This window comes from Diuraphis noxia, unplaced genomic scaffold (genome assembly GCF_037042655.1).
Source record: "Diuraphis noxia isolate RWA-SAM2 unplaced genomic scaffold, SU_Dnox_SAM2 contig0001, whole genome shotgun sequence".
NCBI classification, from domain to species: Eukaryota; Metazoa; Arthropoda; class Insecta; order Hemiptera; family Aphididae; genus Diuraphis; species Diuraphis noxia.
This window is the reverse complement of record NW_028301711.1, coordinates 72,955,875-72,976,488: the sequence shown is the minus strand read 5'-3', so window position 1 is coordinate 72,976,488 and position 20,614 is coordinate 72,955,875. Positions and strand designations below refer to the sequence as shown.

The following is a 20,614-nucleotide window of genomic DNA, read 5'->3' as shown; positions in this document are numbered from 1 at the left end:
TGTTATTAATATAATTTAATCAATTTTTTTTTTAATATGTATTATTTTGTTTATTGTTTGCATATTATTTCTTATCATATACTTATTTATATCAGTTGTTTTGTTTTATTTTGCATATAAATGAATATTTTTATTTCAAGAGAATAGATTTATAAAAAAGCATATTTTATTATGATTTTTAAAGAATAATGCAAGAATATTTTCAACTTTTTTAGAGAATATTAGCATCATATTTTGGCTATTTTAAAAGAACATAGTTCCGGCTCCTACTCATAAGTGATACGAAATAGTTATTATCTTATCGGTAACTCGTTGAGATAACAGTATCATTAGACGCCGGAATTTGTGTACACGAGTTGAAATTAATATTATTTGTATTTCGTAAAATTTTGTAGGCGCCCAAAATGTTTCTATCAATAATTAGGTAATAAAAACACTTAAAACAATGTGAAACCATAGTTATTAGTTGGCATTATAGTTATCTAGTTACGCACTTACGCGTGTAAGCGCCAGTAATTTTTTTTTCTGTCTACGCCGTGTGACTCGAGCATGTAACTGTAATATTGTATCTAAATGCACCTGTAAGTCTGATTAATTGTTGTTGTTGCTATTTAACACACAATTCACATTGCAACAACATGAGTCCTAGAGATTTCCTGTACCGGTTGAGGAGGAGTTTAGAAAAAATTAAAATGTAAGCAGTAGTTCATTTGAGTTAACTTGTGTCTATCAATAAATTAACAACTGTGCATTATACCTACCTAATTACAGATCGAAGAAAATCGCCATTGTAGTCACTTTTATCGTCACTTTGATATTTTATTTAAGTCCTTACTGGAGATCATCCAACAACCGAAGTCTAGAGTATGGTATGTTATAATCGTATTATCTAATAATAAATTGTATGTGTTTATGAAATATTATGCTATTTACCTAAATAAGTATTTTTGGTAGATGCCCATAAAGATTGTAAACATTTTCTAAAATTTGAGAACTATAATTATATTAATGCACAAAAGTGTGCAAGACATAGACATCTCAATTATAGGTGTAATCGATGTAATTTATCCTAAATTACTTAATAAATAATACTGCAACATTATTATCATAGGCGTGCGCAGAGTTTCAAGTCATGGGCAGCGAATATTTTTACCGGCCCATACATGAGTATTAAGTTAAAATGTTTAAGCTCAAAATCAAAATTTAACTTCTGACCTTAAAATAAAAATATTTTAAACGATAATCGTTGGTTAATCATAGATTGTTTTTGCTCAACACCGGTATACCATATCAAAATTAAAAATACATCAAATATCAATAGCAAATTATTCTTTATTATTATAATACAGTTATATAAGTATTATTATGTTATGTTATTATTATATAGTAATAGTTCGGCCCATACAAATATATTCAAACCATCCAGGGGCAGCAAGAGCACACCTTGCTGCTCCTGTGCGCACGCCTATGATTATTATTTTTTATATAAACTGCATAATGTAATGTACATATTTTAGATAAATTACAGGTATTGTTATAAATGCTAAAGTAGCCTAGAATTGCAAAAGTTTTCAATTAAAATTAAAAATTTTAACACGTTGACTGCCATGCAGCCGCCGGGGCCCTCAAGAATATTTATCATGGGTACGCCAAAGACATTTTTCAGTGTCATTATAAATTTGTATTTGTATATATACTATTGAATTAAAAAAAAAATGTTAAAATTATGTTTATTGCATAAAAAAAATTGCAACTATTCCCACTACGCTACAGCATATTTCAAGATCATTATTGTAATGCCACGGAAAAGTTAATAATATAAATCCAAATTAATTTACGGCAGCCCGCGGCTATATGGCTTCCTACGAATGATATGGTGCGGCAGCCGGCGGTCTAAAAATTATCAATACCTAATTATTATTATACGGACACCGGCGGCCGCATGGCAGTCAACGTGTTAAATACTTATATAAATATTACATAATGGGATGAATCCATGAGTACTCGTTTCTTAGTTCTTGCAGATAGACAATAATTTATTTACCAGTAAAAATATAAATGATTAAATTAATTCATATTCTCATTGGAAAATAATGTTCAAAGTTTTTGGCTTAATCATAATTTTAAGACATTTCAAAAAAAAACTTAAATCAACAAACCTGATTTGACATTATTTAACAGATGCACTGTTAAGATATTTATGCATGGTCTATAGGACTTACACACTATGAAAACATTGGTTTATCTGCTATAGCCGACAGTCACAGTGAATCTGTTAAAAAAGATTGAGATCAAATAATCTTCTTATAAAATATCATTTTCACCTTTAGTTAAAAAAAATTTAATGTTAAATGTTAAACATAAAACAAATACCTACATAATGTTAAAGTTGCTATATGATCATTATTAGTTTTAAATATTTAGTGCTAAACCTAAAAAGATAAAGATAACTTAGATATAAAATATCTATTTATATTTACAATAGAATTCACTTCTTATAATATTCTGGTTATAACGATTATAATATATATATGTATAACATATATATACTTAGTTTGTTATATTTATACTTAATCAATAATATTAATGTTAACTATAAATTATTTCATCAATGTATTATTTTCAATAAAATGCTCTAAAAAATATTATTTTTTATTTATAGATGAATTATTTATGAAAAATGGTCTATTTGAGAAACTATCTTTTCATAAACAAGCTTATGATATGTTTGATGCCAACATTAAGCATGAACCACTGGATGCTGATGAAAAACCATACAAAGAATTTATAGGAAATGGTTATTTTGGAATAACACTTGACTATGATTCTCCAATCTATATAAAAGGCAATAGAGCATTGTCAATACCTATTTATTGGTATCCAGTAATCAAAATAGATATTGAAGCTCCATCACAATTGGCTACAGTTGTCAACTATAAAAATGGTATAGCGTACCGATATGAATGTTTTTCTAACCGACTCCAAAGTAGTATTAAATACTTTGCATTCCGAGCTTTACCAACAATTCTTGTTCAGGATATAGAACTAACAAATCCGACAGATTTTGTATTATACGCTAAACTTAAGCAACACTCTCATAAAACACATGGATGGTCAATGTATAACACACGTCCCATTAAGTAAGTTGATTTATAAACTTATATTTAGTTTCATAAAATATTTTATCATGTACTCTAGAATAGCTGATCAGACTGAAAACTATATAGTTGAATCTGGTATTAGTACATCAACATCTGACAACCCAATTTATGGTGTTTCAATAACATACTCTCAGTTTCCAATTAATGTTAAGGTAAATATTAAAAAGTATTTATTAAAGTTAAAGAACTAAATAATTGTGAAATATCTTTATAGGTCCTACCACATAGTATATTTAAATTACGTATTATTATTTCAATCGAATATTTGGCTTTAAAAAATTCCTTAGAATTTACTGGAGTTAGATCAACTTTGGAAAAAAAATCAATTGAAGTAAGTTTAATTATTCTTTTAATTATTGTTAAATATAATACTCATGTAATTTTGTTTCATATCTATTTTTATAATTTCCAGTCAATATTGAAAATCTCTCATTATGAAAATATTGAAAAAACACATATTGATATTTGGGAGAAGCTGTGGAGTACTGGCTTTTCAATAAGCATGTCAAAAGCCAGTGGTGTTTTAAATGGTGATTTAATCAATGCAACTGTGTATAATGTTTTATCCAGTGTTCGAGCACCTTCCTATGAAATTTCATCTTCTCCTGCTATTCTTGCTAAAGTTGCAAATAGTCTTTCATATGTTGAAGGTTGTTATGGCGCAAACCACGATACTTTGTATGTATAATTTGTATTTTGCATTATAGAATAATATCTTATTATACATTAATTGTTGTTATTATTTTAGACAAGCTGTAGGTTTATGGTCAAATCTTTCTTCAATTGAGAAAATCTACAATGCTGTGTCACTATGGATTATTACATTAGAAAAACAAGTAAATTTTGATAAATTTATCCACATAAATAGCAACTGTATAAAACACTTTTTACTACTTAGTATAGCTGATCATCATGTAATTTAATTATAATTTTTATTTTAGGGATGTCATAATCTTGTTAAAGCAGGAGCTTCTGGAGTAGCTCAAGCAATGGTTTTAAGCTTTGGAAATTTTCGATTTAGCAACCAACATTTGGAATTTAATATGCATCCAAAATTTTTACACAGAGATTTTCATTTTCGGTAGTATACAAAATATGCAATTTGAATAATTAATTTTACTGCGAAATGTTGCTTAATCAGTATTTGTAATTGTAGTTTACAATGTTAAAATTTAAATAGGTATTTTGATTTATATTCTGAATTCTGAATTCTAATTTAACTAAAATGTGTATACTGTATTATATGTATATGGAATGTAGGAAAAAAAAGCCATGGAAAAATAAGCCACGGAAAAAAAGCCAAATTACAATAATTAAATATATATATATATATCAAATAAAATTAAAGAATTAAATAAGGTATTATTTAAAAATGTTTACACATTATTGGTCATATTGAATACATACATATATAAATATAGAATTATTAATACACAGGTTATATGTTATTACTTATTATTCATAGTAATAAATATATTTAATATATTTCTAAGCAGCAATGAATGTATTGATTTTATTAAACAAAAAGTTTAAATTAAAAATTTATATTTATTTACTTATTTCAAGATAGCATGTAGTTCATACTGCAACATGTACATTTAAAAAAGAATCATCCTGTACAAAGTATATACATTAATACATTATACTTATACATATCTAGGATGTAAGACATAAATCAATTGATTTCAAGATAATATCCACAAAATATAATAATAATTTTTTTCAATGTATTTTATAATATTAACAATTTTATTTTTATATATGAATACGGACAATACAGTATGATCAACTGTGTTAAAAATTTTAAATTAATTAACATAATATAACTTGTGTATTAATAATTTTATATATTTATATATGTATACAATAATACTTTAAATTTTATTTTTTTGCATATTTAGTTATAATTATTTTTTATATATTTGACCAATAATGTGTAAAAATTTTTTTAAATAATACCTAATTTAATACTTTAATTTTAATTGATATATATATTTAATTATTGTAATTTGGCTTTTTTTTCCGTGGTTTATTTTTTCTGTGGATTATTTTTCCCGTGGATTTTTTTCCCTAGCAATTTTTTCTGACTACCATGTATATGATATACCATTTAATACAACATTTTTATTTGAATATATTATTCATATGACTTATAATTATGGTAGAAAAACTTAATTAAACCTATTAAGAATTTTATTTTAAATTATCTGATTTTAAAGTTTCATCATATAAATTAATAACATTGAAAATGTATACTTTGATTGCAACAACTGTAACATTTATAATATAATATACTGATTTTGTGTTGCTATTTTTAAAGAATATGTTTAATATTATTTTTTTACATGATCAGGCGTCTTAACTATGGAAATATGACTCATATAAATGTGACAGTTTCAGTCCAAGAAAATAATAAAGCCATTATCTCTGTAGCAATAGACCGCAGCGATAAAAATTATTATGCTTGTGATGGAGGATGTTTAGATGAACCTGTTTTGTTAGGGTAATTTTTGTTATATGAAAAATTATTTCAAATGTTATCTAAACAATATTTTTTATAGGCCAGAATATAAAACATTTCCAGTTAAGTTAACTGATCCTGTAACTGGAATATTATATATAACCTATGATAAAAAACACATGGAAGACTTAAAACATGCAATTCATGTTAAAGAAGTTTCAGAGGGTATCAATTTTGTCTCTTATTTTACCATTAAATTATTATTATTAATAACAACAAATTTTATATAATTATAATATTTTAGCTCCTGCACATGAACATCATGTACTAGCACTTCATAAACATGGTCACCGTCTTGGAGGATTGCCAACATTTTTCTGGGTTGCAATTGGTTGTTTGATTGTTGTATTTCACCTTTTCCTATTTAAACTAATTTATAATGAGTACTTTAACTGGCAAGATAAATCAAGGATAAAATATGGTAAACTAGCATATAAATAAACTTCATGATAATTATGTCTTTTAAAAATCAAATAACTAATAAAGTAACAACTTTATTTCCCAGTTATTATATGTTATTTTAAAAGTAATTTACAAACCATTATAATTTTTATGATTTATTATCATTGTTAATTCGATTTAAAACTCATTAGATCTCATGTTTAAACAACTAATAATGTAATAAAATTATTTTGATTGATAAACAATCACAAACAAATATGAATAATAATTAATTTTATTATTATTGATTATATATATATGATGATTACATTATGTATCTCAATGGTATCATTATTTCACTTTGTTTTAATTTTATTATTATTAAAATTATATCATACCGAAACTAAGTATTTATAAATATAAAAATGCAATTATAAATACAACTAAAGACTAACTTACAAAAATATAAAGTCATTTGAATATTGTACATTTAATTCAACCATGTAAATTAATATTATCTCAATGTGAAATGTTAGTAGATAATAAATAGAAATATTTGATAATTGAACTAATTTATAGGGTTGGAAAAAATGGTTAAATTAATGAATCAAATTATTAATAACAAAATTTATTTAAAATTAAATTTTTTTTAAATGAATACTTGAAATAAAAAAAACATATTAATATATATTTAAAATTATTATATTTATTATATTGGTATTAAAATATAGCCTATATAAAAATGATATAGCCCTCATTTCAAACATCTGTGGTGCTGTGCATACATTTAATTTGAAAATGCAAATGCTTATAATTCTAGCCTTTAGTCGTATGTAATTAGAGTCTTTTCAAAAGAGATGCTTGTTTGGAGTTAGGATTAAATCAGGAGGTAAAAGTTGACACTTTGTGCTTCAGTATTATAGATGTCATTTATACCGCTACTAAATATTATCAATTATTATAAGTTAAAATAAAAAAAAAATAATACAAAAAATAATTTCAAAATATGAAACAGAAATTGTAATATTATATCAAAAACGCATATGTTTTTAACCCACCTTTGCTTATTAATATAATTGATATTTGAGAAACTGATTAAATTTTTATGAATCAAATAATTACTTTGATTTGTTTCGATTTTTGATTAGTTTTTTTTAACGTTTTGAACTGTCGTTATGATTTTATAATTTTATTGTATTGTACAAAAAAATACTTATTCTTTTAGTTAATTCAATAAAATATAATGATCCCATATTTAAACTTTTTTCAGTATTCAATTAAGAACTTATGAATCCATGTTTTCCACGTTAATTATATTTTAACTTTTTTAATGGAATTTTACTATTACAGAATACAGGATTCACACTTTGTTTAGAAATACATAGTGAAACCATAGTCATGCTAAAAAAAATATATTTAACCACGCTACATCTTTTAACTTATAATAAATAAAGCTATGGTCGAAATAAAGAATGTAGGAAAGATAACGTGACTACCTCATTGACATAGTGCAACAGACTGACTTTTATTTGAATACCGGTTTAACAGAATAATGGTAGTAATAGTAATAACTTAGATAACAATTGATAGGTGGTGTAGGATTGATATCTCAACACTCCTTCTTAATCCTAACACTAAGTGTAGTAGAAAAAAAACATTCATATAGAAGGTTGGATTAATAGTTAATAAAATAAATTCTGGTAAACATAACAAATTATAATTTATAGATGACAAACATGGAAGGACAAAAATGATTATATAAAGCAAAACTATACATGTTTTTTTTATTTTAGATTAGCTTTAATTTTGACTTGAGAAATTCAAATTTTGATGGTAGTAAGAATTTGGTGAAAATGTCGGCGACCTGTTCTTCAGTTGGGATGTAAGTGATTGATATGTTTTTGGAGTTAATATTCTCATGTAGAAAGGAATATTTGACATCCAGGTGTTTCATCCTTTGGTGTTATCTTGGTCTACAGGCTGTTTCTATGCATGACTGGTTATCTTCATAAATTTCGATTGGACAGTGTTTTTCGCCAAGTTCTATCATTAATCCTTGTAGCCAAATGGCTTCGGTTACTGCACTTGCCATTGATATTAGTTCGGCTTCTGTTGATGACAAGGAGACAGTAGGTCGTTTTTGAGTTTTCTATGCTACAAGACATCCATACATTTTGAAACAATAACCTGTTATTGACTTGCGGTCGGCGCCGTTTGCCCAGTTGGCATCTGTGTATCCTATTATTGGTTCTTCACTATTATGGAAAAGTAAGTCCAAATTTATAGTATCTAATGTACCTCAAAACTCTCTTTAAATAGTTCCAGTGGGTGTCAGTAGGATTTTCTTGGAAACGACTTAGGTAGTTGACTGCATAACAGAGGTCAGGTCGTGATACCATCGCTACATAACTGAGACATCCTATAAGTTCACGGTATGGATGCGCTGTCTTTTTTTCTTTGACGTCCTCGAGTCTTAGACGGGGTTCCATAGGTGTTTTAGAAGGCTTACAATTTTCCGTACCAAATCTCTGAAGTACACTGTTGAGATAAGTAGTTTGGTTGATGCTTATGGTCTTCCTGTTGAAGTCCCTCTTGAGGTTGAGACCCAGAAAGTGCTCACATTAACCAAAGTCTTCCATGTCAAACGTCATTTGTAGTTTTTTCTTGATGCATTTGATGGAGGCTATGTCAGCGCCTATGATTAATATATCATCAACATATATAGCAATGAACAGACTATCATCGGAATTCTTGTACACACAATTGTCAGATTTAAGGTGGTTGAACCCATTTTTCGCCAGCATTTGGTCACAGCTCTGATTTCATACACGAGCTGCCTTTTTAGTCCGTAGATTGATTTGTGTAATTTGCATACCAAATTTGTGTTTGTTCCGTAACCCTCAGGTTGACACATGCACACCTCTTCATCAAGGACTCCGTTAAGGAAGGCTGTGTGCACGTCCATTTGATGTATATGCATTTTCCTGTTATTTGCTATGGCTAGGAGTGAACGAATAGTAGTGATGTTCATCACTGGTGAGTAGGTTTCATAGTATAGTCAACTCCATGTGTTTGTGCGTATCCTTTTGCTACCAGTCTTGCTTTGTAACGGTGTATTTTTCCGTTTGCATCCTTTTTAATTTTGAATATCCATTTGCATCCTATTGCTTTCTTTCCTTCTGGCAGTTCGACAAGTGACCATGTATGATTTTTGTTTAGAGAGTTTATCTCTTCCTTCATTGCTTGTTCCCATTCTGCAGATTCATTCCCGTTGATAGCTTCTTCGTATGAGAATGGTTCGCCTGTGTTTTATATTATTGAGGCGTGCCCTGTGTAGTAGTCTTTGGTCCATACGGGTGGTCGTGTTTCCCTCCTTGGACGTGTAGATGGTTCAATGAATGTTTTATTCAAATCGGTGTCAGAGTCATAGTGGTTTTCATCGTTTTCTGCGCTGGTTGGTCATCGACAGCTTGTTCGATTTTTCTTTCTTTAGGCATTTGGTCGCTTTCCATAAAAACTTGTGTAAGACCGTTCGTCTTGTTTGTCTCATCAAATTTAATATTCCTACCGTTGATGATTCTTTTGTTCTTAGAATCCTATAAACGGTATCAATGGTTGTTGTATCCTATCAGAGTAAACAGTTCAGATTTTTCATTAAATTTATTTCTGGTATGGTTAGGTTTAAGTAAGTAAGCTTTGCATCCGAATACACGAAGGTTGCTTATATCTGGCTTAAAACCAAACCACAGTTCTGCTGGTGTAACATTGTTTAAAGGTGTTGTATACGACCTGTTCAATAGGTATGCAGCTGTCTGTATTGCTTCGTTCCACATTTATTTTGGGAGATTGCCTTCGATGAGTAGAGATCTACCTTTTTCACATAAGGTTCTGTTCAGTTTTTCTGCGTGGCCGTTTTGTTGTGGACAGCATGGTGATGTGTATTGAATTTCTATTCCTTTCCCCTCACAAGAACTCTTTAAGCGCCTTTGATGAATACTCAACACCATTGTCGCATCAGAGTTTGGACATACTAGTACCAAAATGAGCTATAGCGAGTGCTTCAAATATTTTCAGCTTGTTGAAAGTATCAGATTTTTCCTTTATTGGGTAAACTATGGCAAAATGTGTAAAGTCATCGATAAAAGATACGTAGTAACGCTCACCTGACCAGCTAGTTGGGGTAATAGGTCCGCATACATCCATATATACCAACTGTAGTGGGCGTTTTGCCCTTGTGCGTGTGCCATTGAATGGGTTTGAGGATTGTTTTCCCTGTGTACACACTGAACATCCAGAAGTTGAGCAGTCTTTTCCTATGTTTAGACCGTCGACGATTTTTGACAATTTTTTCATTTAGTTGTCTGATAAGTGACCCAGTCGCCAGTCTTGTTAAGTATTCGAATACTTGTATTTAAATACTAGTATTTAAATACTTTTTTTGTATTTCAAATACTTTTTAAATACTTTTTAACCAATGTATTTTAAATACTTAAAAAATACTTTTTATTTGTATTTATATTCTAGAATACTAAATACTTTTTTACATTCCTATGGGCTATGTTCTACTCCAATTTAAATTTCCAATATTTTGTAATGTACTGTTTTAGATTTTGTTTTTAAAATATTATTTTATAATGGTTCTAACTTCTGAGAATTTATAAATAAGATTTTAGATTTCTCCAAAATACAAGCTGATAACAGAATGACTGAAACCCCCGTCAGCCACTCACTCCCACTTAAAGGCATACGGGACACAGACCATCACAACTAGTTCTTGAATCTATAAATAGTGTTTATTTTCAAGTTGTAATAAGCACTAATAACATTATAACAATAAATAATAATACGACTTTATATTTAAAATTATTATTGTACCTATCTCTTATCTAATGTGTGGATGTGTGGTTGTCGGTTGGCGGTACTATACAGTACCTAGTTAATAATTATAAGATATTTGTTATAATATATTAATATTACATTATTATTTATTACAAGAGTTGATAATACTCTATAGTCTATCGTCTATGTTTGATGTTTCTTATAATTTATAAATCATAGTATTTTATTTACCAATTTGGCAATTTAATACTAAGTATATCAAACGTGCAAAGGCAAACAGGCGACAGGAAACAGCGTGTGCGTCCTGCACTCCTGCGTTGTTAATTTTTGTTGTTAGTTGTTAGTTGTTACTTATTAAATTATCAAGTATTATTTTTTAAACAACAATGGATGAAACCGAGGAAAATTGTGAATTGGACAATCCACGTCCACAAGTGAATATTAGTTTACCATGGCCAGTATATAATTCACATTTTAAAGTAAAAAAAATACTTATTGACTGTGATTTATACACAACTTTTGAAGTTTCTTGTAATCATTGTGTGACAAGTAAGACTCAAACTGCTGATTCAAGATCTATGTCCAATCTCCGTAAACATTTAAAGGTAGATATTATTATTATTATTAAGGTATTATTTTTTTTTTGTTTACTTATAAATACATGTTAGGCATTTGAAAATGTAGGCCATTGCTGGCAAGTCTAAAAGTCCTTAAAATTATTTATTATTAATAGGTTAGGTTAGGTTAGATTAGATAATGTTAGTCCTTATAAGTAAATAATAGTTTTTCCAATATTTGTTTGATGAAAATAAAAACATGATTTTATGGAGGTAGACTTATTGAAAACAATATAATTTTATAATTATTCTTGTGTCTTGTCACATAATATTATTTCTTAACATTGATCTACATATTTTTTGTTACCTATTAGTTTTTTTTTTTTTTCATTGGTCTTGAAATTTGCAATATTTCTGCTTTGACAACTAGGGCCATAAGCGTTACATTTTTAATAAAATAGAAAAAAAAAATTAATTAATTGTATACAATTTTATTGTTTTATAAACAATTTGGATATTTATGTAGGTACATTACAATATTGTTAATGTCATCACAGAATATATGAAATTTCATATATTCTGTGGTGTCGTCTTATAATAATTTTAATATTTGAGTTGTTTTGAAAAATTCTATAGTGTTTATTTCGTTCTTCGGGTTTGGACCTAGACTAGGTATTAGTTTTTAAATATTGTATTTCGGAACTTAGTTTATGCCTTCTAAAAAAATGTTGAACACTGACCCCAGACGGTCAGGTTGCAGGGTATGCAAAAACATACCTATGAAATAATTAAATATAAACGTTTTGTTATTTGTTTTATTTTTATCAGGGTTTAGTTAGTTATATTAATATATTTAAAGTCAATAGGTCATAGACTATGTAAGTCCTTAGTATATAGACAATAGACATATAGTTTATATCTAGATATATAATTAAATATTTTAGATAGTAAATTCCTATAATAGTTTATAATTTTCACAGCTTAAACATAGTAATGTAAAAACTGTAAAAGAATTACTGATGCCAAGTATGAATGTATCTGTTGATGTAAATTGTACAAGAAAAGAAATTGACAGCACTGATCAATATGACACCAGCAGCGGATCAAATGTTAAAAAAATCAAATTTAATACAACACAATCATCTATGAAAAGCTTCATACATTCAAAAGATAATCGCATAAATATAGTTTCTCAAGGTAAATAATATGTTCTACTAGTTCTAGAATATATAAATATTTCTCTAGTTAGTTTTTAAATCAAATGTATTAATAATATATATTTACCTAATTTATCTATTTTAAATTGTATTACATATTTGAGAACCGATATTATTTTAGTGCTTATAATATGTAGGTACCTACTTAATAGTTTAATGTAAAAAGCTATTTGTATTTGATAAATTGATTCAAGTAGATATTCAATAATAAAAAAGGTTTAAAAATATGTTATATTATTTATTTATTGTATAGTAATTAGTAATTATTAATAATTGTTTGTTGTTTTATTTCACAGATACACTTAATCAAATGATTCAAGATTTAATAATAAACGCATCTCTACCATTTAATATAGTGTCACATGTAAATTTTAAGGATATTATTTCTAAAGGATTCCCAGGTAGAAATCTTTTGTGTCGACAGACTCTTATGAAAAATATTGACAAAAGTTTTAATATTGTCTTTGAAAAATTGAAATGTAAATTAAACTCAGTGGAACATTTAACAACTACTGCTGACGCATGGTCGACATTTAAAAGGTATATTTTTTTAGATTTTTAATTTCATTATTTAATAATATCTGTCATTAATTTATTTAGATCTTATTTGGGAATAACTGTTCATTGGATTGAAGAAGGAAGTCTCGAACGCAAATCTTACTTATTATCTATTAAGCGATTGATAGGAAGTCACACTTATGAGATATTAGCCAGATCTATGGAATCTGTCTATACATTATTTAACATAAATAACAAAATTTTATATACAACAACAGATAATGGCAGCAATTTTGTTAAAAGCTTTAGGTAAATATTTTATTAATGTTTAATTGAGTTTTAATGCGAAAAAGGGTAGACATCATTAGTTTTCCTAGGTTTTCTTTTATAGTTTATACAATTATACCTACCTATAGTTGTACCTATGGGCTATGAGGTTGTGAAAATATTTTTCTCAACTTTCATTAGTTTCAATTAATACTTTCTAACCTAAATTATTATGTTTTAATCAATAATTTTACATCTAAAATTAATAGGTAATTTATGTTTCAATCAAATTAATTTATTTTTAAATTTTTAGAGTATTTGGGGCGAATGACGATGATACCAATGCCTTGAATGTTACACAGCTAGATAATAACACAGCCACGATGCCATACATCACCTTCATTCCTGATGATGTGGATGATTTGGATAATTGTACTGTTACAAATGAAGATGAAGATAATGATTTTCAAGATATATCTCATTTAAATATTGCTGAAGTATTGGAAGACACAGAGGATGAAGTATATATTTTGCCAAAACATCATAGATGTGCAGCACATACTCTCAATTTAATCGCTACTAATGTAAGAGAATTTTATTTATTTTGTAATATTTTTAAATTTTAGATTCATATTATATATTATTATCAACTTACAAATTACAGGATATTCAAAAAGCTATTTCTGGTGTAAAAAATGCAGTATCGCCTCTGTGGAAGTATAAGCAGCAGAGCAGAACAACCTTTGCGAAATTAACTAATCTTTGGAATAAGCAAAACCGATCTACTAAAATTGCTGATGTTATAAAAAGTTGTTTTGGAGTATACCTTGTCACTCCAACAGAAACAAGATGGAATTCAACATATGACTCAGTAAATTTTTTTTTGAAGATATCCAAATTAAATTCATCAAAATTATTTAGATTGTGTGATGAGATTGATATTGTACGATTTAATAAAAATGATATGGAATTCCTTGAAGAATATTCTCAGATGATGGAACCATTAGCTATTGTTTTAGACCTTTTACAAGGTGAAAAAAATATGTTTTTTGGTTTTCTAATACCTTCAATTACAGAGTTAATTTACAAGTATGAACAAATACTTAATAAAAATCAATTAAAAATCTGTTCTCCATTGGTAGCAGTAATAATAAAAAGCATTGAGAAACGATTTGAAAAAATATTAAGTGACCAATTTTTGACAACAGCAGCTATTTCACATCCGTATTTTAAAACTGTTTGGATAAAAAACCAAGTAAAAAAGGATTTGGCTATTTCGGATTTTAAAAAAACAGTTTTAAATGTCTTTAATTCAAAAGAAAATGAGGCTTCAACACATAAACAATTAGTTGAAAATAGTGAAGATGAAGTTGAGGATTCTTCTTTTTTTTCATGGTCTAATGACAAACTTCAAGGAACATCAACTATCTCTGTGGAAAATGAAGTAACTCAATATCTGAGTAGAAGCCCTACAAAAAAACTGACATCACTTAATGAATATCCTAATATAAAAAAAGTTTTTATTTGTCATAATACTCCATTGCCTAGCAGTGCTCCCATTGAACGCGTATTTAGTATTAGCAATGCCATACTAACAAAACGTCGAGGAAAGATGGACGACAACACATTTGAAAAAACAATTTTTTTAAAATACAATTCAAATATGTAATTCATATCTATTAAAATATACAATATACTGTATTACTGTCTACTATTAGAATAATTGTGTGTTTTATTATTATAATTATTTATTTTATTTTTTTTAAATATTTTTTTGATAAATTCCATAAATATTTTAATATAAAATTTATAATTTACTAAAAAAAAAGTATTTGTGGAAGTATTTTGAATACTTTTAAAAAGTATTTGTATTTATATTCAAATACTTTTAAAAGGAAGTATTCGAATACGTATTTTAAATACAATTGACACCAAGTATTTAAATACGTATACTGAATACATTTGAAAAGTATTCTTAACAAGACTGCCAGTCGCCTATGCCATAAGGAATTGATAGGTGGTGTAGGATTAATATCTCAACAACTTCCACTGTTAAAAATAATTTATGAATTAATTAAAATATAATATACTATGCACTTTTATTAATAGTTATGTATATTTTGTCAGTGTATAACTAAAAATAAAATATAATATACATTTTTTTGTAAAATTATTCTAAATAAAATATTTACTGATAGCATAAAAATTCAACTAACAATCCCAAAGAGAATTTAAGTTAATTGTGATAAAAGTTAATTGTGTTAATTGTGTGTGTGTATTGTGACTATTTTTATTGCTCTAAATTCTTATGTATTATTATAATTAATTATAATTAACTTTATAAAGTTATTTTCTTTTTTTTATGTTTTATTAATATCATAATATTAATATTATTTAATATTTACTAGTTTATTGTATTGTGTGATTATACTTACTATACTCCGTTCCATTTAAGAGCGCACCGCGTTGGCGCATCCAAATGAATCGCGGAGCGACGTCCGGACCCCCAAGGACGGGTCTATTCGCTCCGTGATTGGTCGCCGTCATTGATCTATTATAAATGGACTGAGCGTAGAAAGAGAAACCGTGGCCAAGAATGAGATAAAAGATGTACTCCTTTTTGGAAGAAAATATTCTTAAAATAAATTTTTTTCCATGCTGAAATGTATGATAAAGAGTGAAACAGTGATAATAGAGACGGTAAAATTGACAACATTTAAATTATCAGTCCAGTTGTGAAAAATAAACAATTTATGAAGATCAACAAGTTGTACTTTTTCATGGAACAAAAGAAATAATTTATTCTTTTCTTTTAAATAGGAGTATTAGCTCTATCTCATTCTATTTTTTTAAAATTTTTTAAGATTCATTTTTTTTTATTTTTGATATTAGTTCCCTAGCAAGTCACGTCACCAGCTCCTTTATAATCGACGCTTGGGGTTGCCAGATAATGTTTATTGTTTGGGTGGATAGGTTTTTAATGAGTGGGTTTTGGTGTGTTTGCAGCCGGACATGAAAGATTTTGTAGAAACGTATAGCTTCTTCTGTCACGGTTTTAATTGACAGGTCATTATGTATAGTGTGATTCGAAACAAAGGGTGGAGCATAAGTAATTTTCCGAAGTGCAATATTCTGAAATTGTTGAATTTTGTTAGTATTGGACGCTTTTGCTGTACCCCATAGTTGAAGACCATATGTCCATAAAGGTTTGAGTAATGTTTTATACATAAGAACTTTAGTTTTTAAACTGGAGTGTTTGTTATTTGTGAGTAACGTTTGTAGTCTGCGAAGACGGGCGTTTTTTATACGGATATGGCTATTCCAAGTGAGGCGCTTGTCCAAGTTAAGTCCAAGATATCTAACTGAGTCAGATGTTGATAAGTTTGTTATTTAAATAGGCATTAGGACAAATGGAATGCCATAAAGTGAATGTTGTATGTACTGACTTATTGGGATTAGGTTTAATGCGCCAATCGGTGTACCATTCAGACATTAGGTTGAGATGAGTTTGAAGATTTGCTGAGGCCGTAATAGGGTTTTTGTCAAATGATATGATGGCTTTGTCATACACATAATCAGCTACAATAGTATTTTGGGAGATAGGCTGATCAGAAGTGTAGATATTAAAAAGAAAGGGAGAATTCCACCCTGGGGAACTCCAGCTAAGATTAGGAAATTATCTACTTTATTTTTCAAACCTTATCTTGAGACAACTGAGAAGTTTTTATTTTCAAGACCCCCCCCTTCCCCCCACCAAATGAAAAATTATGCGTACGCCACTGCTAGGTACAAAGGTACTTACAACTTACCTATTAAACACTAATACCAGCTAGGTGCCGATTTTATAAATTATATTTCAAATTTACATTTTATGAAAACAGAATTGCAAATGATTAGGATATAAAAAACCAGAAAAAATACTCATAATGACGGATTGCATATTATTCTTTTGTTTTTGGTATTCGTGGAGATTGCAGAGAGATTCAATACTTAATGTCAGTATAAAATGCATAATATGTAAATATCGGACGGCCGTCGAGTAATATTACCCATACTAATTATTAGATTTGTCACCTTTTGTCTAATTTTGTTAGGCTGTTTATCAATACCTATAATTTATACACAACTAATTAAAAAAGCTTTTTATACCTATACATCATGATTGTCTTGTTTGAAAAAATCTTTTAATTTTTAAATAGTGATAAATCAATGCAATTAAAATACAATGTAAGTATAAAACATAAATTGATTATTTGTAATTTTGGATTAATTTACATTTATATTCAATGGTATCATATCGTTGTTCAGTGTACTAATTGTGCACATATATGTTAATTACTTAATTTTGAGAAATAATATAACCATTAACCATCGATTAAAAATACTTAATATTCCGTCGATTTAATTATAATAAAATAACAAAAAAAGTACTATTTATTACTATTATAATAATAAATAATAATAAAGTTTTGTCATTCCAAACAAATTTTCCTATAAAAAAAAAAGTTCAGCAGAAAAGTACGGTATTTATAGCCATGAGAAATTTTTGATTTTTATTAAATTTTTTTCAATCATTATATTTAATTATTTACAACAATATTCTAGGATGACACAACGTCTCCGTTCAGAATAAAATTGTCGTTTGTATGCAATGATTTATCATTTAATTAAAATTTGACACATAAATTAAAATGGCTTTAAGTATACAAAGATATAGTTTTTAGTTTTGTTCTATAACATATTGTGAACTGGTTTTAAAACGACAATAAGAGTCTTTGATTTGTAACCGAATTATTTTATTATCACCGGACGATTACATATATATGTCAATTTAATTAAACGTCAATCAACCAATTTATTTTCATAAAATATTTATTAAATGATAATTCTAAGGTGTTATCAAAAATAAAGTGATTTTAATTGATTTTTGCAGAGTTCTTAGGTCATATAAATGTACTTTGTTTAATTTTTTTAGGTCAGAATGAACTTTCGAAATCAACAATAGATTATGTTTGGTTATGAGTTTATGACATTTTCACACAATAATTTATATTTCATCGCCGCGTTAATTCAATAATAATTATATTAGGCACCTTCAAAATTCGAACTCAAATTTAAATGCAGATGCTTGCAGTTTTACAGTGCATTATGCATGGTTGTCCTTGTTGACAAATATTCTTTAAAATAATGTCAAATGGATATTATAAAAAATACACATTTTGTTTTAAAATATGTTTATTTAAAAAAAAAATATATATAATACATTTTTCATATTTTGTTTTTAATCTATGGTAGTTCAAAAAAGTACCAACAATTTTAATACATTTTCTTTTTTATGATCAATTCAAAATTTTTAAGAAAGAGAAAAAAATAGTAAAGGAAATTATTTTTCTTTAGACCGAATCACCGGAATCAGTAATTTACGGTATTTAAGTTGATTTACACAATACAATGCGCTTATATAGGTCACTCACAATTGACATAGTCAACGAAGTGAATTTGAATTTTATTTTAAATATAAATTATAATAGTTGAAAGTATATAATGTTCAGATAATATGAGTATCCGACCTAATAAAGGTAAAAAGAAATCGCTCAAATCGCGTAAATAAAAAATATAAATTATTTAATACTTATAAAAGCAAATACAGATGCTTTGAAAAATGTATATATCCATATGATAGAAGTAAAAACATTAAAGCCCGGATTATTTAAATACTTTGGAAACACATTAGGTACAGTAGTGCAGCCTATATTTATAATTATGAACATTATTATATCCGCTAGGGCGCTAGATGAGGTCAATCTCATTGGTTTGGGGATGAGTGGCTAACATTTGATTCTATATAAGAGTCAGTGAGTACGTCGACATGTGGTCATCGTCAGTGACACCAAACTCTATGGAGGTACTTAAAAGTTGAGCAATAAGTGTATTGGTATAGTAAAAGCAATTTGTACGAAATTGGGACCAAGAAAGGAAAAATAATATATATCTAGTCATAACCAATTTAATTTATGCAAGGAGTCTTTTATTATGACCAATCATGTGACTGAAAATATAATTTCATTATATAGAGATACTACTCAATTCTAACTTAGATGGTCAAGAATATGATAGATGTCACTCTGCTGCACATAAGTTTATAAGTGGGTTACCGTAATGGATGGTATTAAATTTGAATTAAATGATATTATGATATCATTGTATACGAAAACTAATTTTGAGCGGTGACAGATTGTCAGTCTAGCATATTTTATAGTTTTACTCGTATACTATATTAATTATATTGCTATTATTAAAATAAAATCAATTCTAAATTAATCAAATCAGATCCATTATGTACCTAACTCATTCAGTCATTCATAGTATATACAATTTATTATAAAGTATTAATATAAGTCATTAATGACATTTACTATTACAATTAGAATACAAAGTATAGGTAAACTCTAGAAATTTTAAGTAGGTACCCATTAATAATATTTTTTTAATTACAGCAATATAACTAAAATTGTTATTCTTGGTTATTTAATATGTAATTTCATCCAAATTTGAACGTAAAATAACTATAAACAAAAATGTATTAGTATAGTTTTAAGATTTTTTTCTGGGTCACAATTAACTACTTACGTGGAACCTCTTTTTTTTTTAAATTTTCAATTCTTTGCAGCTATAACAATTAAACGTTTTATACATTTTTAACAACAGTCTATCAAGAACTTTAAACGATTTGAAATATTTTGAAAATTTTATCATGTATATAAAATGTCAGTATAAACATTAAGTGAAAATTCCATGTGTCTACAGTAAATGGTTTTAGAGTTACACCAATATCAAAATTCGATTTTCTCAAAAATTGATTTTGAGTAAAAATTCCCGTTTTCCATATTTTTTTTTTCTCAGTGCTTTTAAAAACTACTGGGAAACTCAAAATTTGATTTCCCAATGCACCAACTAGATTCCCTTTCCAACCGGAAAAGCAACTGAAGTTAAAAATCGAAGCATTATTTCGACAAATTATAGATTGTACACACAAACGAAAAAAACCCACACAGCTGTATGAAAATCAATACATTCATCGCTCCGCTGAGAATCTAAAAATCGTCCCTACTTATCTTTATTATATTTTAACTGCTATCATAAGCAACTAAGAGAACTGATATTTATAGAAAA

General features: G+C 27.5%; 2 protein-coding genes across 2 annotated transcripts; both read left to right on the top strand.

Annotated features, from left to right (window-relative positions):
* The first annotated feature begins 331 nt into the window (after nt 1–331).
* LOC107168412 (uncharacterized protein KIAA2013 homolog) lies at nt 332–6,190 on the top strand. The gene is made up of 11 exons (XM_089215627.1): nt 332–694; nt 772–869; nt 2,663–3,140; nt 3,199–3,313; nt 3,376–3,492; nt 3,574–3,839; nt 3,910–3,997; nt 4,103–4,242; nt 5,515–5,664; nt 5,723–5,847; nt 5,927–6,190. The coding sequence occupies exons 1-11, from the start codon at nt 639–641 to the stop codon at nt 6,121–6,123; spliced, it is 1,830 nt and encodes a 609-aa protein (XP_089071753.1). The 5' UTR covers nt 332–638; the 3' UTR covers nt 6,124–6,190.
* Nucleotides 6,191–10,568: 4,378 nt separating this feature from the next.
* LOC149061632 (uncharacterized) lies at nt 10,569–15,197 on the top strand. Its single transcript, XM_089215626.1, has 6 exons — nt 10,569–11,507; nt 12,440–12,656; nt 12,973–13,216; nt 13,277–13,483; nt 13,755–14,025; nt 14,106–15,197. The coding sequence occupies exons 1-6, from the start codon at nt 11,289–11,291 to the stop codon at nt 15,108–15,110; spliced, it is 2,163 nt and encodes a 720-aa protein (XP_089071752.1). The 5' UTR covers nt 10,569–11,288; the 3' UTR covers nt 15,111–15,197.
* The last annotated feature ends 5,417 nt before the right edge of the window (nt 15,198–20,614 follow it).

Bases quoted from the DNA above. Each gene is read 5' to 3' on its own strand.
- LOC107168412 (XM_089215627.1), top strand. From the start codon at position 639: ATGAGTCCTAGAGATTTCCTGTACCGGTTGAGGAGGAGTTTAGAAAAA. The intron at 870-2,662 runs GTATGTTATAAT...TTTTATTTATAG, and splicing joins CAACCGAAGTCTAGAGTATG to ATGAATTATTTATGAAAAAT. The intron at 3,493-3,573 runs GTAAGTTTAATT...TATAATTTCCAG, and splicing joins TGGAAAAAAAATCAATTGAA to TCAATATTGAAAATCTCTCA.
- LOC149061632 (XM_089215626.1), top strand. From the start codon at position 11,289: ATGGATGAAACCGAGGAAAATTGTGAATTGGACAATCCACGTCCACAA. The intron at 12,657-12,972 runs GTAAATAATATG...TTTATTTCACAG, and splicing joins CATAAATATAGTTTCTCAAG to ATACACTTAATCAAATGATT. The intron at 13,217-13,276 runs GTATATTTTTTT...TAATTTATTTAG, and splicing joins GCATGGTCGACATTTAAAAG to ATCTTATTTGGGAATAACTG.